At 41.4% G+C, this 23,641-nt stretch overlaps 2 protein-coding genes across 3 annotated transcripts; one reads left to right on the top strand and one right to left on the bottom strand.

Annotated features, from left to right (window-relative positions):
* Positions 1-10,376: 10,376 nt before the first annotated feature.
* Positions 10,377-18,167, bottom strand: LOC139442490 (steryl-sulfatase-like). Its single transcript, XM_071223299.1, has 5 exons — positions 18,094-18,167; positions 15,314-15,591; positions 12,929-13,750; positions 11,755-12,039; positions 10,377-11,290 (listed from the first exon to the last, which is right to left on the bottom strand). Exons 2-5 carry the CDS (start codon positions 15,588-15,590, stop codon positions 10,947-10,949), a joined length of 1,728 nt encoding a protein of 575 aa, XP_071079400.1. The 5' UTR covers position 15,591; positions 18,094-18,167; the 3' UTR covers positions 10,377-10,946.
* On the top strand, positions 17,734-21,936 carry LOC139442491 (uncharacterized). Of its 2 annotated transcripts, none has more exons than XM_071223301.1 (2): positions 17,734-20,674; positions 21,278-21,936. In XM_071223301.1, the coding sequence occupies exon 1, from the start codon at positions 17,939-17,941 to the stop codon at positions 19,025-19,027; it is 1,089 nt and encodes a 362-aa protein (XP_071079402.1). In that variant the 5' UTR covers positions 17,734-17,938; the 3' UTR covers positions 19,028-20,674; positions 21,278-21,936. The 2 variants fall into 2 exon arrangements, with proteins under 2 accessions (XP_071079402.1, XP_071079401.1); XM_071223300.1 differs by having other exon boundaries at positions 20,786-21,936.
* Positions 21,937-23,641: the final 1,705 nt, after the last annotated feature.

Raw genomic sequence — 23,641 nt, 5'->3', positions numbered from 1 at the left:
TTGCATTCTGTGCAGCTGTACACAGCATGTGCAACTCAAAATTCGCTGTCACTTTGGAAAGCATGATCTGTGGTCATTCAAAAATTCAAAACTTCTCAGGCGCAGACACAAGCATATCACAAGCAAATCATGCTAAGATTGACAGCTGCACAGCGTCATGAAGCCATTGGAATGATCCGAGCGGGAATGAGGCAACAACAGGTGGCAACACATTTCCAATGCCATCGTAACACGATATCGGCATTGGTGAGGCGTTATCAGAACACAAATGACGTTGCCGACCACCCACGTTCAGTACGTCCCCGAGTAACGACGCCAAGACAGGACAGATGGATTCGAGTTACACATCTCCGACACAGGTTCCAAACGGCAGTAACGACGTCCCAGACAATTCCTGGAGTGCGCCGTATCCATCCCAACACTGTCAGGAATCGTTTACGTCAGTACGGGATTCGACCACGACGCCCTGCCATACGTCCCATCCTGACACACCGTCATCGAGTCAACCGTCTAAGATGGTGTCGAAATCATGTTCGCCAACCTCGAATATGGTGGAGAAATGTTGTCTTTACAGATGAATCGAGGTTCAACATTTCCCACAGTGACGGGCGCCAACGTGTCTACCAGCGTTTGGGAGAACGTTATGCACGCAACTGTATTGTGGAGAGGAATCGTTTTGGAGGTGGCTCTGTGATGATTTGGGGTGGGATAACAGCACGGCACCGAACCCCTTTGGTGGTTGTTCAGGGCAATCTCACCGGTGTTGGCTACAGAGATCAGATTCTGAGGCCTGTGGTCATTCCTTTCCTGCAACGTCATGGCCAGTGATTGACATTTCAACAGGACAACGCTCGTCCTCACACGGCTAGGGTCGCAATGGATTTCCTTCACCATAACAATGTCATGTTACTGCCATGGCCTGGAAATTCTCCAGATCTCTCCCCAATAGAGCATGTGTGGGATGAAATGGAGCGCCGTCTGCGTCGTCTTCCACATCTTCCAGATAACGTCCGTGACTTCGCACAGGATTTGAGGAAGATATGGCAGGCCATTCCCCTGGCCTTCCATGCCCATTTGGTGGACTCCATGCGTCGCCGATGCACTGCTGTGATTCACGCACAGGGTGGTCATACCCGTTACTGACTTTGTGACTTTGTCGTTTGACCCCCTACTCCATTTTGATCTTATGACGTCATCGTAACAGATGTTGTTCAGGTCCCGTTGACATTTTCTTATGGTCCGATCATTCAGCTGCTACAGCGTCTGCATCATTGTGTTCTTGTTGTGTTGTATTTCAATCCAGAATATATTTTCTCCGTGCACACTTTCTTTATGTGGCTAGTGTATATACTCGTGTGAAAATGGCATGTGCTATTCGTTTGATTAATAATGTTATTGTTAAAAGATCAAATAAATACAAAATATAGATTTATTAATTCGTTGGATAAATACGTGTTCACATATCACTAACTTAGGATCGGATTTGTTCCTCAAGCCGTATAATATTCATGTCATTGTCCTCAGTGAACATCCCATGCAAGTATATTAATAAAGCCTACCGATAAAGCTATAACGCTGACGTATTTTCCAAATCTATCTATCGCAGACAATCTTATCAAAACCAGCTTGCTTGATAAGTATATGGGTGGGTATGTATACGTCGATTAGCATTATCCAGCAGTGACTCAGCTGAGCTGCCGGGCAAAAGAAAGTTAACACTAAAAATTGGATTTGACAAAATATATTATAAATCAGAACGTTACTCGGCTGCAAACCATCGCCGAAACATTGCGAACATGAGGCCCAATAAGGATTGTATGGCCGGAAATATTTCATCAATACCTGACAAGTGTGTGTGTGTGTGTGTGTGTGTGTGTGTGTGTGTGTGTGTGTGTGTGTGTGTGTGTGTGTGTGTGTGTGTGTGTGTGTGTGTGTGTGTGTGTGTGTGTGTGTGGTGTGTGTGTGTGGTGTGTGTGTATGTGTGTGTGTGTGTGTGTGTGTGTGTGTGTGTGTGTGTGTGTGTGTGTGTGTGTGTGTGTGTGTGTGTGTGTGTGACGGCTTGTACTATGCCGATTTACAGCGCCAGTCCATTGAGTTCCATCGATATCCATTCAGACACATTACACTGACCGACCCGACCAGTCCTTGTTTTATCCCCTTTACGCGGAGCGCCAGGGATATACGAAGCTGCTGGGATAGTGTATAGAGACTGGATATGTGTGTGTGTGTGTGTGTGTGTGTGTGTGTGTGTGTGTGTGTGTGTGTGTGTGTGTGTGTGTGTGTGTGTGTGTGTGTGTGTGTGTGTGTGTGTGCGGGCGTGTGTATACAAATTAAATATACAAAATGTAAACACTTACCAGATGCTACTGACAGAGACAGCATTAAGAAACACAGGTACACCGCCGCGTTGGCCATGTTTGGATGTCGTTACTGTGGGCGTGGATGTTGTTATGTATAAGTATCCACATAGGAAGAAGTGATACGCTTTCATCACTGACCTACACTGATACGATGTCAAAGTTCATTGCAATCTGTGGTATTCATAACAGCTAACACTGTCTTATCTACTTGTGACTGAATCTGATTTTATCATGGCTGGATAGGTTTGCCTTATAATGATGGTAGATTTAAGGCATCGCAATTTGCTGGTGACCGCTACACCCCTCATGTCACGAGACGCTGGTTTGGTTCGGTTCCGAAATAAGCAAGGACCGGTTTGTTTGCTTTGTTTGTTGGGCGTTTTTTTGCTGTTGTTTTTGTTCAGCAATATTTCAGCGGTCTATAAATAGTCGAGTCTGGGCCACAGTGATTGACATCATGAGCATCAGTCCACGCAGTTGGGATACAATGACATGCATCAACCAAGTTCACCAAGCCTCCCGTATCCTGTTGGTCGCCTCTTACGGCAGGCATGGGTTGCTGAAGTCCTATTTTACTCAGGATCTACACGGGTAAGCAACAACCTGTGCCTACTTCCAGATGTGGACACGCCTAGTGACAATGTATAATTCCGGTGGAGCAGCATAGGGCTGAATAATAGTTTATGTATTCTGTATAATGACCATTTAATTCATTATAAACTGACGGGCAAAGACTAACGGGATCGGGTGGTCAGGCTCGCTGACTTGGTTGATGCATGTCATCGATCCCAATTGCGTGGATCGATGCTCATGATATTAATCACTGGATTGTCTGGTCCAGACTCGATTATTTACAGACCGCTGGAATATTGCTGAGTGCGGCGTTAAACAACAAACGAACGGAACGGAACTGACGGGCAAAAGAAACTGTACCAAAGTATTTTTTATTTAAAAAATATCACATCAGCACTGAACTGGAGATTTCATTGTCAAACAAAATCGCATGAACGCAGCTTCATCATTACTGAGTTTAAAAATCCTGCTTCTTCGCGAATATGGACTTTATCGAACTTTTTTCATTCAAAATGGGATGCAGGTGCATCATGACAAAATGGCTCGGAACGGTATAAAATCCGCCTATCTGTATGTTTTACACCACAATCGTACCGACCACAACAGCTGACATGCCGAGACTGACCGCACAAGAGCGAGAGAGAGCAATTGGGATGTTGCAGTTGGGAGCACGCCATGCCCATGTTGCTCGCATCTTCAACTGCACCAGAACAACGATAACGAGGCTGCAGACACGACTCACACAAACAGGTCGTACAGATGACAGGCCAAGAAGTGGAAGACCCAGGGTCACAACCGCCAATGAAGATCGGTACCTCCGCATCTTACATCTACGCAATCGTTTCGTCACTGTGACGTCATCGGCAGCCACAGCCTTACATCATGTGGTCAGCAGAAGGACAGTTGCCAGGCGTCTTCGACAACACGGTATTCGGGCCTACCGGCCCTTTCGCGGGATGACCTTGAGCCGTCGTGACCAACGTAACCGCCTCCATTGGGCAAGAATGGTACAGCGGTGGCAAAACAGGAACTGGCAACGAATTCTATTTTCTGATGAAAGCAGGTTCCAGTTGTATCGAGCTGATGGCCGTGTGCGTGTGTATCGTCGGAGAGGAGAGAGAACAGCCCAATGTTGTGTTCAGGAGACCGTGCCATTCGGTGGTGGAAGCGTCATGGTCTGGGGTGGGATTTGCAGGGACCGTACAACAGACCTGGTTGTCTTGACCGTAATTTAAATGCTCAAGTCTACATCGACCATGTATTGAGTCCTGTGGTGCTTCCCTTCCTCCAGAGGAATCTTCCAACAGAACAACGCTCGCCCCCACACCTTCAGGATCACCAGAGACTTCCTAACTGCAAATAATGTAAACCTTTTGCAATGGCCAGTAAGATCGCCTGACTTAACACCCATTGAGCACTTGTGGGACTATCTGGGCAGACAAAAAAGGGAAAGAAATCCCCCTCCGTCTAGTCGTCAAACATTGATTCAGGCACTGTTGGAAGAATGGTGAGCCATCCCCAATGACGTCATCAGGGATCTTGTAAACTCCGTGCGGCGACGTATCCAAGCCTGTATTCAGAGCAATGGAGGCCATACAAGATACTGACAGTAATGCATTTGTGAAAAAAAATGCGTTTTCTGTTTTCGTTCAGATGATTTGTTTATTTTGCAAATTGACATTTACCCCCTGTGTCATTCCTTTCCTGATATTGAAGTTCCTGTAAATGCCACCTTTGTAGAATTTGAATCAGAACATTGTCAGATAAATTTTCTTTCCAACTCGCAACACTATATTTTTGTGATATATTTGATAATGTTGTCAACACCAAATCAATGTTGGTATTGTTTCTTTTGCCCGTCAGTTTATTTTAGCTGCTTGCTAGTGGTTGGAATTGTCTCACTTCCCTTCCGAGGCAATAACTCGCTTAGATGGGTTGCCTCCCGTATGAATGTCAGGATCCGTTCGCAGCGTTTGATTTCCAGATTGACACCGATTATGAAGTGTCTGACCAGAGTTATTCGAAGTTCTAATCCAAATAATTAAAGCACGTGCCTGTTTACTATCAAACATCCTTCCCTACATATAGTTTAATGTATTGAGAGTATTGACTGGCAGTAAAAAGATATACAATTTAATTATTTTAATCACTACCTCGGGTTCCTAGGGTCTGATCATGGATTTAACCAAATGTGAAACTATACCTGATGTTTTTCCCTTACTAAACTGACACGACGTGAACTATCATTCACAATGGCATTATAGCCAACTGAATCACTCCGAAGTTTTTAGACATTTTCCATCCGATATCTGTGTACGTTCTGGATGCAGTTATATTGACATTGACAGATGACGTGGCCTTGATGAACACTCCCAAGCTGAACGTCAGAATGTCGCGTGATTAGGTTATCAATAGAGCGGAGCGATACAAACTACTTTAGGGCATTCCCTCAACTTATACAAATAACGTCATATGGGGACGGTATCTTCATACAATTTCTTTTAGATTGTGCACATTACATCAAAACGTATGGGATAATCTAGGTTTTGAAATTAATAAAGAATTTTTATTTTATTTTTTTAAATAATATAATTGGTGTCATAAACATCTGTTTGTTACTTGCGGACGCGTCGAGTGCATAGAGCGACCCCAGGGACCTACATAAGGTTAATCATGTCCGTGGCGACCCCAACTAACCTATGACATCACTGATGTGAGAACCATGGCGAGCGCTCGTCAGGACGATGATTTTCATGAATTGATGTGTTTGAGCGAATGTCACATTGGTGTTTCTGATGTTATTGCCTTCAGTTTTAATGAAAGTACTAGTATATCGGTATCATCTGAAATGAGTGAGTGAGTGAGTGAGTATGGTTTTACGCCGCTTTTAGCAATATTCCAGCAATATCACGGCGGGGGATACCAGAAATGGGCTTCACACATTGTACCCATGTCGGGAATCGAACCCAACATTGTCAGATAAATTTTCTTTCCAACTCGCAACACTATATTTTTGTGATATATTTGATAATGTTGTCAACACCAAATCAATGTTGGTATTGTTTCTTTTGCCCGTCAGTTTATTTTAGCTGCTTGCTACTGGTTGGAATTGTCTCACTTCCCTTCCGAGGCAATAACTCGCTTAGATGGGTTGCCTCCCGTATGAATGTCAGGATCCGTTCGCAGCGTTTGATTTCCAGATTGACACCGATTATGAAGTGTCTGACAAGAGTTATTCGAAGTTCTAATCCAAAAAATTAAAGCACGTGCCTGTTTACTATCAAACATCCTTCCCTACATATAGTTTAATGTATTGAGAGTATTGACTGGCAGTAAAAAGATATACAATTTAATTATTTTAATCACTACCTCGGGTTCCTAGGGTCTGATCATGGATTTAACCAAATGTGAAACTATACCTGATGTTTTTCCCTTACTAAACTGACACGACGTGAACTATCATTCACAATGGCATTATAGCCAACTGAATCACTCCGAAGTTTTTAGACATTTTCCATCCGATATCTGTGTACGTTCTGGATGCAGTTATATTGACATTGACAGATGACGTGGCCTTGATGAACACTCCCAAGCTGAACGTCAGAATGTCGCGTGATTAGGTTATCAATAGAGCGGAGCGATACAAACTACTTTAGGGCATTCCCTCAACTTATACAAATAACGTCATATGGGGACGGTATCTTCATACAATTTCTTTTAGATTGTGCACATTACATCAAAACGTATGGGATAATCTAGGTTTTGAAATTAATAAAGAATTTTTATTTTATTTTTTTAAATAATATAATTGGTGTCATAAACATCTGTTTGTTACTTGCGGACGCGTCGAGTGCATAGAGCGACCCCAGGGACCTACATAAGGTTAATCATGTCCGTGGCGACCCCAACTAACCTATGACATCACTGATGTGAGAACCACGGCGAGCGCTCGTCAGGACGATGATTTTCATGAATTGATGTGTTTGAGCGAATGTCACATTGGTGTTTCTGATGTTATTGCCTTCAGTTTTAATGAAAGTACTAGTATATCGGTATCATCTGAAATGAGTGAGTGAGTGAGTGAGTATGGTTTTACGCCGCTTTTAGCAATATTCCAGCAATATCACGGCGGGGGATACCAGAAATGGGCTTCACACATTGTACCCATGTCGGGAATCGAACCCAGGTCTTCGGCGTGACGAGCGAACGCTTTAACCACTAGGCTACCCGACCGCCCCCATCTGAAATGAGAAATTGAAGATTGATTAGCAGTTTTGACAACAAAGATTTACATTCCCCCAACCCCCAAAATAATTCTGTCCCAAACAACGTTCCGAAGCGTTTCAAAGTGTCAACTGAACAAAGACAAACACTAAGTGGGGGTTGAGAATTATTCAGAGTATGATAATATATTTATTTTTTTCCAAAATGAACCCAAATCCAACTAAACTAACTTTATCAAATTCTTGGTGTACCTTACAGCTCGATTTATCAAATGAAAGTGACAAAACGAAACGGGTCGTTCGTCTAGGTGTGGTGTCTCGTCAACAAGACAACCATATTCGGTTGGTGCATCTACAGAATCGATACCAAACTGCCACATTAACAGCTAGGACGATTCCTGGGTTGAAACCAATTAGTGGCAAAACCGTAGTTACGACGCACCTGGTGGAGGGATCACGGCATTCGGCCCCGACTACCAGCTTCAACATCGCCGTCAGGCCCGCCTAGTTTGGCGTAGACAGCAACTGAAGTTCAGAAGACAAGACTGAGACAGTATACTGTTCACAGATGAGTTCATGTTTTTATGTGGACAGATGTTATGGTCGTGCAAGGGTCTACAGGGGCCCAGAAGAACCTTTTAGCGGCGCTTGCGTTACTCAACGTTGTCAGTTTAGGGTAATGGTATGAGGTGGCATCACAACTAATGACACAACACAACTCATGTTTATGCAAATTTGAATAACGCGTTTGCGGGATGACATCGTTCGAGATCATGTTCTACCCCTTGTGCATATGCAGAAACGTAACGCCACGTTGCAGCAGGGGGATGCCCGCCCACACGTTGCACGTGTTGTAACAAACTCACTCAGGCAGAATGGTAAAGCTGTACTGCCATGGCCGACTGTTTCTCCAGACCTGTTAAAACATGCATGGAATGAGACAGGTCGACGCCTACGACAGGATCAGAATCAGATGGTAACGGCCAATCTTCGGTTGACATTTGAAACAAGACGCCACACGCTAAATTGTTTGATAAGCATTACTTAGAAGTTGACGGATGACAAGGTAGACACATTTTTTTGGATAACAACTTCTTTAATACTGTAAAAAGCGACGTTTCAGTATAGATCCTTATACTGTTGTCGAGCAACGGTATTGGCAATGCTTGACAACGGTATAAGGATCTATACCGAAACGTCGCTTTTTACAGTATTAAAGAAGTTGTTATCCATAAAATTGTGTCTACCTTGATTTTTCAATCATTTGATGCCTCCGATGTGATGTGGCTGCCTCGCCTGTATCAAAACAAATGGCGTTCACACCCAACATTGATATTGTTAACCGAGTTGTAGGGCGTGTTATCAGGTATGGGTTTTGTTAATGACAATGTTGTGATAAAATATTGATCAGAAGAATGACCAAAGGTCATTCTATTTTCGATACCATAACATTTACACCACTTTATATGAATATAAAGCGACAAAATCATTTCCATATCCAATACAAATGTCTGCACAAAGCAGAGTCGATTGTACTATTCCGACTATATCTTGTGCTTGTGTTTATGAATCACTGAATTATGAAGCACAGTAATTTATTTTCGTTAGTATATTTAAGAAGAATACGGGATTTTTCCCGAGGTCGAGGTGATAGAGTTTGTGTCATCGGTAACCCTGTAGAAAAGATAAAATTGCTAACATGATAGAATTTGACTTTATCATGTGTTGTGAATTGATTGTTTATTATGCTTAATCATGGCGTCTTAATTATTTCGCATGAACGAAACTTAAAACAATTATTCGTATGGTTATTTTTTAGTAAAACTTGGTTAATTACAACAAAGTCAAACAACACGTGGGGCGGTGGGGTAGCCTAGTGGTTAAAGCTTTCATTCGTCACGCCGAAGACCCGGGTCGAATCCCCACATGGGTACCATGTGTGAAGCCCATTTCTGGTGTCCCAGCCTTGTTAGTGCTAAAAGCGACATCAAACCATACTCATTCACTCACTCAAATAGCGCGTGTTCAATGTAGATTGAAAACGAAACATATACTGTACACAGGTGAATACGATAATATAATATAAACATATGGTGCGTTTTCCATATGGTACAATGGACCTAATAAGTGCTGACTATAAAGAATTACATTTTAAATTACAAATGAAAAATAATAATAGTTAGATTGTATATACTACATTATCTGATAAACATAAGCATTTAGATTGCACACAAATATTTGCATATTGGTTTGTTTGTTTTAAAAAAGACTATGTGAAATTGTGTAAGCTATTCACCATGCACATCCATAAAATAGCATAGATAACAGTGTTTGTTTGCTTCTCGCTTTGTACTGAGTTTTTCCGTCCCTTATATTTCTGTTAGCTTCATTTGCAGCTTAATGTTTTGCACCCGTGAAGATCCTTGTTAGAATAGGTCCTCAGCAACCCATGTTTACCGTAAGAGGCGACTATGCTTGTCGTAAAAGGCGACTATGCTTGTCGTTAGAAGCGGCTAACGGGATCGGGTCGCTGACTTGGTGGATGCTTCATCGTATCCCAATTGCGTGGTTCGATACTCATGATATCAATCACTAGGTTGTTTGGTCCGTACTCGATGATTTACAGCTGGAATATTGCTGAGTTCTGCGTTGAACAACAAACAAAGATTATTGTTTTTTGGTGTATGTACATGACCAGACTTTCAGCGAACAGCTCGGTTGTGTGAATGTTGTTTAATACCACAGACAGATGTTACATCGCTATAAACAAGAGGATAGTGTAACAAGTTTCTCCACCTAAGTTACAGGATTAGTTTTTTATAGAAACAGCACAAACCATTTCAAAAAAGTAATAATAACGAATGTGTACCGTACTATCAGATAGCATGATCAACTATCACCCTTGGCTGCGTACGACCCACAATAAGCCGGATCACGTATAGTCAACAGTCCAGTCGACTAGCATGGGCTCTAACTAGAAACTAAAAACCCTGATAACCTCACAGTAAATACGAATCATCGTCTTGAGATCGCTTTGCTATCACATATTCAAATATGTAAATAAGAACAAATATATATCAAAGTAGTTGTAAATAGAACTCTATGAAACATACAAATATATACATTATGCTATATGGTACCGTATAGAAATATAATCCTTAAGTGACAAGTACGTGTGTCTTTTTGTCTTAACACATGGAATATGTTTCATATTCTTGTGAAACAGTTTCTGGGTAAATGAGTGAGTGAGTGAGTGAGTGAGTTGTGTTTAACGCCGCTTTTAACAGTATTCCAGTCATATCGCGGCGTGGCAGCTTAATGTGGGAGGAAAGCCCGAAGTGATGCAGGTCTCACCACTTCGGTGAAACCCACGAGCACGGGTATGGTGCTGACAAACCTAGAAACATAACCAGGGTGAACCGGGATTCGAACCCACAATCACAGGTTGCTGGCGTGCCCAAGGGACGTAACTCTGCACAGCGAATCGCGGCGCCTTAGACGACTGGGCCGCCCGTGCTCCCTGGGTAAATGAAGCCGCGGATATTCAAGGTGAATGCTAAGAACCAGGGAGCGGCAATTTTACATCCACACACAAAATTGTTGGTGGAACATGCTGTATGATCTGAATAAATGAGGAAAATGTGCACATTGTATGGTTCTTCCTTTCTGAATAAATATGTGTCTTGCAGCAGTGACATATTCTGTCTTTACGACAAGTGACGACAGTAGGTGATGGGGAAAGATTGTATATAAAAATTTTAGGAATTGTTTGTATCTTGTTTAGGCAGGTTTAGAATTTGCCCTTGAACTTGTCATCCTGACAAGTACAGGAGGGGTAGTTGTTGTTGCAGCACATCTGCAGCCAGGGTCTCCACATCACGTTCCTGAAGGTGTACTGGTTGGGCACGGGCTTCACGTTCTGCACGTGCTCCTCGAGAGCATGCATCATCTTCTTGTAAACTTGCGGGTGGTCCGTGGCATTCATTGGTTGTTTCTCGCCCGGATCTGACGTCATGTCATACAAATGAGGAGGCTCAAGAGTGATGGCGGCTGCGCAGTTACACACGAACTCACACACCTGACGGCCGGGAAGATAGTTCGGTTCTTTCAGAGTCAACTTCCAGACGATTGAATCTGTAAGAAAGAAATCAACGAGAAACGTTACTGATAATAGCAACAAAAAATGAAATACACAGAGTTCTTGTGCAGTTTAGCATACCAGCCTGCACAATGATGCTTTATAAAGAATATTCGTCACCTAACACTAACAGTGATGTACTGTACATAACTGTATAAGGGAACATATATTTCGGGGCTTAAAATAATAAAGTCCCTGTTCTACTTTAAAATGAATATGCTTCGCATTGCAGAGAAATTAAAATTATTAATATAAGAAAATACATGTTCGTAAACATTATTGAGCCCCATCACAGTGAAAATAATTACTGATCTCAAACAAAATCTTTGCTCATATAATTAATCACTGGTCCATACTCGTTTATTTACAGGCCGTCGTTATAAAGCTAGAATATCGATGAGTGCGGGGTTTAACAACAAAGTTAACATGCCAATAAAAAGAATCCTACCAAGCGGCTTACCTCCCCTTGGTCTGTATCTGACCGCATGAACATCAGACCCGCAGTAATGGAACATAAAGTCGTGTGAGGAGACGCTGGTCTGACCAGTGAGGAGGGGCAGCATGTCGTGGCCATCGATCCGTCTGTCGGAGGGGATTGGGACGCCCATGGCGTTGGCGAGAGTTGGGAGTACGTCCATCTGCGAAGTTGGTTCGCTTGAGGTGGATCCTGCTCGGATCCGACCTGGCCATTTTATAACTGTCGGTACTCGAATACCGCCATCCACTGCACCGTGACCTTTGCCCCCTGCAGGAAGTTTCAATTCATAGTCAGCTCCGGGTGTAATGAACAGGTGGCTATAAACAATTTCAATTCTAACTGGGTAGATGGAGTTTGGTTTCACATCGCCTGGAACCATATTTCAGTCATATCGCGGCGTGTGTGATCTGGTTAATGTGGGAGGAAAGCCCGAAATGATGCAGTCCTCAAACGTTCAATACTTTGGTGAAAGCCACGAGCACGGGTATTGCGCTGACAAACCAAGAAACAAAGTCAAGGCGAACCGGGATTCGAACCCACGATCATAGGTCCATGGCATTTCCAATGGACGCAACTTTGTATATTATAAGTGGGTAGAACTGGTTTGGTTTTGTTCATGTGAATAACGAACATCGGGAATAACGAATTGATCTTAAAGATACAATAATAAATATGGTTCTCTACCCTGCGAATAGAATAGCAAAACAATTACACATTTCACGTTTACCATGCTTTTGTATAGAAAGGCTAGAGAGATGAGGTGAAATGGGGCTTAACCTCGCGTTTAAGGTTGGAGGGGGGGGGGGGGGGGGGGGGTCATAGTGCTGGCCCACTGAGATAATATGCCTGCCGCAGTTGAACATGGATACCCCACTCAGGCCTATTGCACTGATTCATGCCTGGGATCGCACCGCCGACCTTTGGCCAACCAGGTAGGCCCTCTATCCACCAGACCACGGGGGGCGGATACAATGCTAATGGAGGCGACCATCTCGTGAAAAAAGTTGTAAACTGACCTCTCCGGACCTGGTCGGCTATTCAAGTATAATCAATTTAAATACAAGTACACGCATAGCAAATCCTACACTGTATATTGTATAATTACAAAACACTTCCAATTTCAGATTACTTTCCTCCGCAATAACGGTATTCTCACCTTTGTATATGCCATTATATCCACCCTCCAACTCTCCTCGAACGTTCCTCTCTTCAAGATGGCCACCGTGATCGGACGTGAAGTACACAAGGGTGTTGTCAGCAAAGCCCAACTGCTGGAGCGAGTTTAGCATCTCGCCAACAGCCCAGTCCATTTCTTCAACGGAATCCCCATACTTCCCGTGCTTACTTTTACCAAGGAACTTCTGCGCAGGTGCCAGAAAGACGTGCACGTGCACCCACGACATAACTAACAGAAATGGCTCACCGTCATTTCGCCTCGCCTGAAGGAATTCTTGACCTTCCGCGACTTCTTTGGCCATCTGGGTCTCAAGGTCAATCGGCTGTTCAACCAGGTCAAAATTTCGGTAGATTGTACTGTTAAGAAGTTTTAAATTATCCATGATAAGGTAGACAGACCCTGAGATGAGGACGAGGAGGAAAATGATTAGTGAACATGGCATAATCCCGATATAGCCGGCTCGGTGCAGGCATATGGTGCTTATGCCTAGCACCAGTACTACAGTGATAAAGCGATTCAGCGCATGGGACAGGAAACTGAACAGCACTCTGTCGCCATCGTCGCCAAAGTCTTTAAGATTCGTCAGTGGAATCCCGTAGAAATAGTCGAAGCCGTGGTTACGCGGGTGATGGTGAAAGTCGTTGAAGCTGTCCCTGCTCCAGCCTTGGTGCCATTTACCAATGAGTCCTGTTTTATAGCCCGCCTGTTTGGCTAACTTGGCAAAGGTTATTTCTGAAGTTGGGAGTCCATATGGACATGCGTTGAAGAGGCTCACACGGATCATAGTGTTCGGAGCCATGCCTGAAACGGGGCAATTCATTTAGCGTTAATTTGCCATACGTTTTGTTTGTTTGTTGTTTAACGCCGCACTCAGCAATATTCCAGCTATATGACGGCGGTCTGTAAATAATCGAGTCTGAGCCATACAATCCAGTGATTGATATCATGAGCATCGATCCACGCAATTGGGATCGATGACATGCATCAACCAAGTCAGCGAGCCTGACCACCTGATCCCGTTAGTCGCCTCTTACGACAAGCATTGTCGCCTTTTACGGCAAGCATTGGTTGCTGAAGACTTCACGTGTCTGCCATACGTGAAAGGGTGGTGTATACTCTCCCAAATATATTCACTGACAAAAGAAACGCGAATACCATACATGTTGGTTAATATATGAAGAATTACTCATTTTCAAGAAACATTAAATTGGTTCGATGCATACTTGTATGTTGTGTGAATCGACGCTCATGAACGCATCACGTGTGACGTCATAGATCCATGACTCGGGATGCAACATTTGTCTCGTGCTGGATTAGGGCGTAAAGTTTGGAGTGAGTGAGTGAGTGAGGCGCCTTAGACGACATGCCAAGACTCAATAATAATTCGAGAAATAACGCTACATTGTAAAAATTGTGTTTAGATTGTAAACGCATACAAGACATGTTTAGATCTAAACATTGTTTGTCATATGTTTTGATTTTGTGTGTGTAACACATCTAGGATCTAAATACGAGAAATGAGCTATCTTCTCAGCCTACACGCAACCTAAACACTCCTCCCACATAATCTAAACATGTTTAGAATGACGATTGTATACTCATTTAAACATGATTAAATAATGTCTACATCATTAGGCAATAAGTCAGATACGGATGAGACGTAAAATACATAATGAAATTAGATGTGTGGGATTATATCGGTAAAAATAAATTGTTCCTGAAATTCTTGAAAAACATAATTATGCTTCATACTGATGTTGAAAAAAAATAATTGTCTGCCATAAAATTTTCATTGTTGCAATTTATGTTTTTTAGAAAAAGATATTTGGCACATATCTGGTTTTGCATCTGCAGAGGAAAAATATCTGGTCTCAATACAAAATCCCAGCTATTTAAAAAAACACAGAGAAAGCGTCTCTTTTTCAAATTACCTAAAATGAATTTCACGTTGGGATTCGGGTCTTTCACACATTTACAACCTAAACACGTTTAGCTGTTAAACGCAATCCTTAAAATGTCAAAATTATGGCACAAAGAGTAGGTTTGTATTTAGGATCTAAACACATATTTACGGTGTATTGTAGACTTTTAGCTGGTGAATCCGTTAACGCGAACTCTATAATCTTCTAAACACAAGCATGTCATACATATCGCTTTTAAAGCCACGTAGAAGTCACAGAATGCATCTATTGAAAACCACAAGAGTAGCATCAGGTGGGATGACATGCATCAAAGTGACGCAGATAGAACCGCTACCACTTGTTGCTCATATGACTTATGGAATCACAGTCACTCTTGATAAAATCTTAAAATATATATAAATATTCAAAGTCACATGCAGATCCCTGTTTGCATTAAGCTCACCTGATCTGGCCGGGTACCGCCCGGTAAGTAGCGCCGCGCGACTTGGAGAGCAGAGACTCGCCGCACTCAAGTGTTGCGACAACAGCGCCCCATCGCGCGCTATGCTGTCAATGTTGGGGGTCCTTAGGGTCGTGTTGCCAAAGCAGCCGATGTCCCCAATACCCAGGTCGTCTGCTATCAGCACCAAAATGTTGGGTTTTTTACACGTTGTTAGTGGAAGCAGCATCACTGTTACAACCAGAAGCAGCAGCCATGTTTTACAGCGTCCCATGTTCATCCTGTTATACAAACATATATGGAAAACGTCATCAATTGGCTATATATATTGAAACTAGGATCAGAAGTGACGCTGGGGACATTGCGTTAAGCTGCTCTACGTCGAGTGCAGTGTTAAAACCGAATTATGTTTGAGATTTTACGATCGCTTCAAGCACACCGCAGTGTGTGCAGTTTGTGTACGAACTCCACTATCTTGGAGACAATGTCTGTCACATCATACGGGCCATATTCCGAACTTAGAGCAAAGGAGAGTTGATGGACTATGTGTTACTGTATCCTAATGTTGTGACGATACGTGTCGATCAGAAGAATAAATAATTCTTTTTTTACACGCAGTCAATGCGGCAACGCAATTTTCAAACAATAAACCAATATCTGTATTCCTAGAAAGTCTGATTTTAACTTTATTTCGTAGGAGCTTCATGTGAATGTCACTGTGAATATTCTTCATATACTTACTACGGAAACATGGCTCTGGATGGGTGAACATTTGGTGTTCTTCAATAAGTTTGTAAGGGCTCTACATGGGTGGCGACCCGTAAAGATCCGGGTTAGAATAGGTCTTCAGCAACCCATGCTTCTCGTAGGAGGCGATCAACGGCATCGGGTGGTCAGGCTTGCTGACTTGGTTGATACATGTCATCGTATCCCAATTGCGCGGGTCGATGCTCAAGATGTCAATCACTGGATTGTCTGGTCCAGACTCGATTATTAACAGACCGCCGTTGATTGTGTGTTTGACTTGGTTGATTGTGTGTTTGACTTGGCTGATTGTGCGTGTTGACGTGGCTGATTGTGCGTTTGACTTGGTTGATTGTGTGTTTGACTTGGCTGACTGTGTGTGTGTTTTGTTTTTTGTGGGTTTTTGTTGTTTTATTTGTTTGTTTTGTTGTTTTTGGTTTGGTTGTTGTTTTGTTTATTTTTATTTTTTATTTTTTTTGTTTGGGCTTTTTAGGGGGGTGGGGATGGGTTTTTTTCTTTTTGGGGGTTGGGGTTGGGGGTATTAGCAGATAAATAGCCACGATACATGTAGGGGATGCTGGGATCATTTGAAATATATGTAGGTGAATATATACATTAATTGTATAAAAAGTAAGCTAGATGGAAAAGCGGATAGGAGAGGGAGATAGATACAGAAGATAGTGGTATTTTTATGTTTCTAAATATGCAGCAATTGGATCGTTGTTAATGTTGTCAACCCGGAATTGATTTCATTATTGTAAGGCTGCCGTGATATAGACAAGGAATATTGTTGGCGTACATGAATATGTACTCATTCGCTCATCGGAGCCATGTTGACATAATTTTGAAGACACCAGTTGCTATCAATTGACAAATTCCCGTTGTTACTAAGCGGTACTACGTCAACAGGTAGAAGAAACTGTTATGGAACATTTGTCATAACACTTGCATGGAATGTGATTGGCTGATACGCGATACTCACTCATTACGTTTGATTTCAAACGGAAACAAGAATGGATACTTTTTAAGTAGGCTAATTCATTAAACAAAGTTGTGTACATGATGTATTTGTGTAGTACATAAATGCACATTTAGTGTTTTAGTTGGATGTAAATAAATCTGCGTGTAGAATCGACTGCCGGCTGATTACTGCAGAAGAAGCCAAACAAAGGGAATGAATCAGGGCTTTGAAGATCTATGTATACAAAATATAAATAGACTAATGCCGACCTGTATTTTGTGTGGTTTTGTGTACAACAGATGAGTGGAGATTTAACAATACAGGGTCCCGAATGTCAAAATATTTCTATAGATTTAGTGCTCTTTTTGTTTCGTTTGAAAATCGAAAATATTTATAAAATGTCCTCAAAGCTATAGGCTTTTTAACGATGTTGATGAGGTTGTGGAACTGAATATTATGGCTATCCTGTATGGAATCCAGTCAGGTGGGTGGGCTGACCTACCCAACTCAACAATTTAATGTTTTATTTAATTAATAGAAGTACGCATCTAAACAAAACTACATTGAATTGGAATGTTTACACTTAATGTATTTAAAACAATAATCTGTATATCTGTACATCCGTGATTTTTTAGGCTAGACTTATTCTGAACATAAGCGATTCAAGGGAAGTAATGCTTTCAAACCATGCGACGATCACGTGACATTGGCCGCCATTTAAAGTTTGCAGGTTGTGTGCGCTGTTCAAAACTGAGATTCAACGATTCATTGTCGCTAAACGGATGACACGGGCACTGTTGTGTTGTGCAGTTATGGAACTTAGCCTTTAGTGCCTTTGCTCGAACTGAATTATCTGGAATTCAGTGATTCTGTACGGACATACAGGCTAGCTTTCCTACAAGCACCGTGGGACAAGAAGCAAGATGGCGGGATCTATAAGCCCAGTGTTATCACTTCAACGATGTGACGAAGATATTGACTTGTTATCTGAGCTACTGGGTTCAAATTCAAATGCATCAAGCAATGATAGTTTAGATATTACAGAAAGTCTACTTAGCGATGACATCGATGATCTTACCGGTTATCTCTGCAGGAACTCGAAACGTCTCAATCGGGGTGGGAAATCGTGCTCTACGGCCGAGCAGCTAGAATGCCTGGATAATCTAAATTTAGATTGTCCCGACAGTAACACTTTAATGTACCCTGTTCGCGACAGTCCGATGCACACGGCGATAAAGGATGACTCCTCCAAAGTAGGTAATCCTATAACTGCCAAGGGTAAAGGGCGACCTGAAGCATTGTATACTGTTATCACTCAGATGGAACCAAAATCTATGAACAAGAATGCTGTAGCCGCCAGGGAAAATAGACAAAAGAGAAAGAAGTATGTTGAAAACATCGAAAAAGAAGTAGCACAACTTCGAGAGGAAAATGCAGCACTTAAGATGAAAGTGTCTTGTCAAGATGGAAGTGTAGAGAAACTAAATGAGCAAGTGAAGTATTTGCAAAGTGTTATTGCAAATCAGTCAACCATATCAGCCTTGTTGCAGAACATTCAAAATACAGCTGACGTCACACTGAAATCATCCTGGGCAGCCTTGGGGAAACAAACTGTTCCATGTTCAACCAAGACACAGAGCAAGAAGAAAAATGTTGAAAACTGCAAGTCTCGTCTACGTAAATCAAAGCGTAAGTGTGTGTTTGAGTCAGAAAGTGTGTTGAGTCCAGATAAGAAGTTGTGTTTTGAGAAGGAAAACACAGATGGTAACGTCCGGCTTCCCAGTGCTTCAGAGTCCAGTCCAAGTGTAAAGAGGGAGGTGATAAGTAACAGCACTACTGAGACAGATGAAGATGTGTTCCACTTAAACCAACAGACCATTGCTGGTGTGTGCCTCCATGTGTCTGGGAAGCAAGTTTCTCTTGAGTTCTGTTCAGCCTGCAACAAGTTGGCCTCCACAACAAGATTCTTGGATGATCACAGTTATGTCCGACCATCAACAGACATTGAATGAATATCATTCTCTTAATGTTATGTACCTATTTTTATGTACAGTGTAGATTTTCATTTACGGCTGAAGCAATACACTAATAACCACAATGCTGATGTGCTAATTCTGAATTTAGTTGACTGAATGTATCCCATTTTCATATACAGAGGGTGAAAAGGTGCATGTTTTACTTGAATCAGTGCACGATATTATGCATCGTTTTATAGAAGTGAATTGTTACAGCCTTATTTTGATATGAATATTTCAAATAAGATCATGTATATATTAGTTATGCCTTGAGAATAAGTGGTTTGTTATTGAGGATTGTCGTATGGGTATTCCTGGTTGATGGAGTGTGTAAAATGTTAAGTACGACGATGCTTGTGACAAGTCACTTGTTCACAAGTCCAGCATTGATGTTGATGTCACATGTGTAGGTAATAAACTAAACAATGTCATTTACCTTTCCAGCCTTCAAAGCTAGACCAATCTCTAGACATGAAGTTGCAATACTTCTGGATTGACGGTGTAGTATAAGACATAAATGGTCGGTTTCTCTTACATTGGATTCATTAGTCAAAAGAAAACAGCCAATTTCCTATTGAATAACGAAAGAAATGAATTTTATCCATATGTGTTCCAAACAGATCAATTTTGAAGGGCAGCAGTAATTCAGGTGTTATAATCAACATACAAAGTTATGCCAAGGACTTATGCATTATGACCCTAGAAGGCATCATGCTACATTTTAGAAAATGTTTGCAATGTACTATTTATATTAGGTAACCCTTATGTGATATGCTATGAATTCCTGTCATGTGTATGTTCAGTTGGAAATGGGCTGTTGTCTTTCCTTTGTTTGATGTATGTTGTAATCACTCCCTGTCCCCACCCTTACTGGCAGTAGAAACAGTAGTTAAAACCTAAGGAAAATTTCAGATGAAAATGTAAAGGACAAACATCTTCTGTATAATGTGTATATAGTTTGGGTCAAATACTTCATGAGTGAATATCCATATTGAAATCATGATTTTATGATGTGTACAATAAACTTGTCCAAGTCAGAATTCAGGGAATTGATTATCCATTGTATAAAAGGCCACTTCCGTGGTCTAGTGGTAGATCATCTGTCCGGAGAGTGGGGGTTCAATCCCCGGTTGTATTCATACCAAAAGACGTTAAGATATGGTACTACTTGTTACCCAGCCTGGTGCCAGGCATTAAAGGGCAGTTTCAAGGACTAGTCAGCTCAGGGTCAGTATACTGTGTCTAAGTGTGGTATTTATGGTAAACTGAGGCATGGTATCTCAGTGGGCTAGCACTATAAAATCAACATTAGTCCAGTATAGTACAAGCAGTCACAGACACATGCATGCACCTCACTATATAAGTGCAATAATCTTGAATGTGACGTTAAACCCCATTCCACCTGACATCACCATTGTAAGACAATGTAAGATGAAATATGATTGGGTTTTTTAAACAATAAGGCATTAGGCTAGATCACATCTTAATCTTTCAATTCCCCCACTCCCAGCCCTCACTTGTTTCGATTGATGAGATATTAACCATATTCTCTCTTTTCTTTTTCAGGGAGGTCAGTAATGAATGACCTTTGACATTGGTTGAGAAGCGATGATCCCAATCTCTTTATTTTCACAGTTACCAATGGTTAGTATTTTTATGAGATTACTTAAGTTTATTCACTATTGATTACAAGGTAAGAGAAAGTGTAGATGTTGTTATAGTACCTATTTGCTAGTTACACTCTATTCTTTGCAGGGACACAGAGTATACATTGATAACAGTGTGGTAACCATGGTAACATTTTCGATAGTGTTACGGGTTACATGTTGAACATTAACTTTTGACGTGACTGACAACTTCTTAATCCTGTCAAGACTGGGCAGAAGAGATACCAAGATGGACTGAGAACTCAAAATTTTTTTGCCAGATTTTGGCATTATTGTTAACTTAGATTATTTTCACATTTTGTGGTACAGTTTTGCTCATTTTGTACAATAATGTTGGCCAAACATCACACATTTGAAATAATCATGATAGTTTGTAACTGACATTGATTGAGAAAGATGGTTGTGGAACATTCCACTATGAAATGATTATTCTTTGTTCTTATTTTTGTATGGGAAGCAAATTTGCCTCCAAATATTTCTTCATCTTTTTTTCTGTTTTTGAAATGTTTTGCCAACCTTTTTGATTATCATTACAAATGTGACACATTTTAGCTGTTAGTTTTGCTTTTTCATGGGGCAGTGTTGATGCTGGAATCCTTTAGAGTGGCATGACCTTCATATCACCCGCCTGAAGGTCACGTAAGTATAGGGACAGTAAGTAACCTAGGTTAGAGTGGTTAGGTTTCAAAATATTTATTATTTATTTACATATATTAATTCTTGATTTCTTGTAAATGCTATGAATGGGTCCCATGTAAATGATGTGAGGGTTGACCATGTTGACATTTCACTAAAAGTCAGTTTAATTTCATTGTCTGTAATGGAATTCTGAGAAAAATGATTCAGTAATCACCATAGTCCTGGCACCCAAAAAAACTATGAAATAATTCTACTTTTCAGTCATTGTCATCAGAACTTCATAAGTTCTGTTCTGTAACCACCATCACCACCATGTGTACCTTGAAAGTCTGGAAAATGTGAATGGGCTGGGATGGGAGTTCACTAGAAATGTAATTCTATGATGTTTTAAGCCACATGGAGGTAATGCTTACAAGTGTGTGAGGCACCAGTAAATTATTGTAACTAAAATGTAGTTATGAAGTGTTATTTGAAAGATTGGAGACAGACATCAGATTACTAGGGCTGCAGACAATGTTGATTCTTGACTAAGTGAATGTCACGTTTTGTATGTCATTATGATTGTCATGTCTGTAAAAGGAAAAGTATTAAATGATAAAATTGAAATATCTTGTGTTGTTTCTTAAACTGCTTCCTCCTCCCTCTTCTAACTACCGTATCTACATCTGTGCATTTGAGAACCTTGGGACCAAGCAGATGATTGAGCAGTGAGTATATTGACTCCCAGCTGATCAGTCCTTGTTTTAGCCCCTTTAATGCTGAGCTCCAGGCTACCCAGGGTAACAAGTTAAAGCTTTGGTATGACACAGTCGTGAATCGAACCCCAGACCTTCCTCTCTCTGGAGGGGGGTCAGATTTGTTAAGTTAGCATACCTACAGAATCGCAAGCAGCTTTCTTGCTAATTTATATTTGATTCTAGTCAATAAAATAACAATAGGTTTGTTGATTAAATGTGTGTGATATGGATTTTGCAACTGATTACACACACACCCATTTCAAGGTGTTACATATATTGGACACCGAACAGGCACTTCCAGTAGATCTCGTTTATCACCCAGATCACAATGTTTCAGTCTAGAAGGTCTCAACACCTTATAGGTATTGTTACATGGATCCCTTCTTAATGCCTGCAGTGAATGTCTGTGTAATTCATCACAATGAAGTAAGCATGTGGTAGATAAATTCATGCAGATATGACAGAAGGTACAATGCCCATTTGTTGATTGTAAATCATAACTGAATATCACCCTACACGTGAATACGTACTATTATAAAACATTGTACGCATGAATACTTGTCATGGTAAACATCCCACACATGACTACTTGCATCCCACACAGGAATATGTCTCGCTGTAAACATCCCACACAGGAATATGTCTCGCTGTAAACATCCCACACAGGAATATGTCCCATTGTAAACAACCCTCAAATGACTACTTATTACTGTTAAAATCCCTCATGTGAATACGACCGCCTCCGTGGTCTAGTGGTAGTTACCCTGTCTGGCGCTTGGCATAAAGGGGCTAAAACAAGGACTGGTCTGCTCGGAGTCAGTATGTTGTTTCTGAGTGGGGTATTCATGTTAAACTGTGGCATGGTATCTCGGTTGTTTAGCAGTATAAAACTGGCTTAAGACCAGACTAGTACAAGCAGCCACAAAGGTCACTATGCTTGCCCAAGAGGCAACTGACTTGGTAGAAGCATGTAATCGATCCCAATTACGTGGTTCGATGTTCATGATATCAATCACTGGATTGTCTGGTCCAGACTCGGTTATTTACAGACTGCTGTCATATAGCTTGAATATTGCTGAGTGCGGCATAAAACAACCAACCAACCAACCAACAAGCAGCCACATGTGCACACAAGTCCATGCACTTTGCTTAATAAGTGAAATAATCTTGGTCGTGATGTTAAACCTCATTTCACCTCTCCTTTCTAGTTTAATGGCAAAATATACTATAAATCGTCATTAGTCTGGACTAGTACAAGCAGCCACACACACACATGCATGCGCTTCGCTATATAAGTGCAATAATCTTGGATCGACATTAAACCCCATTTCACCTCACCTCACCCCACCTCACATGTGAATACTTATTACTGTAAATACCCAATATGTGAATACTTAGTACTGTAAGCACCCAACATGTGAATACTTATTTCTGTAAACACCCAACATGTGAATACTTAATACTGTAAACATCCCACATATGAATACCTGTCACTGTGAACATCCCACATATCAATACCCGTCACTGTAAACAACCCTCATATGAATACCTGTCACTGTAAACATCCC

Source organism: Haliotis cracherodii, unplaced genomic scaffold (genome assembly GCF_022045235.1).
Source record: "Haliotis cracherodii isolate W230 unplaced genomic scaffold, xgHalCrac1.p SCAF_5, whole genome shotgun sequence".
In the NCBI taxonomy this organism is placed as follows: domain Eukaryota; kingdom Metazoa; phylum Mollusca; class Gastropoda; order Lepetellida; family Haliotidae; genus Haliotis; species Haliotis cracherodii.
This window is presented reverse-complemented; position numbering and strand designations above follow the sequence as displayed.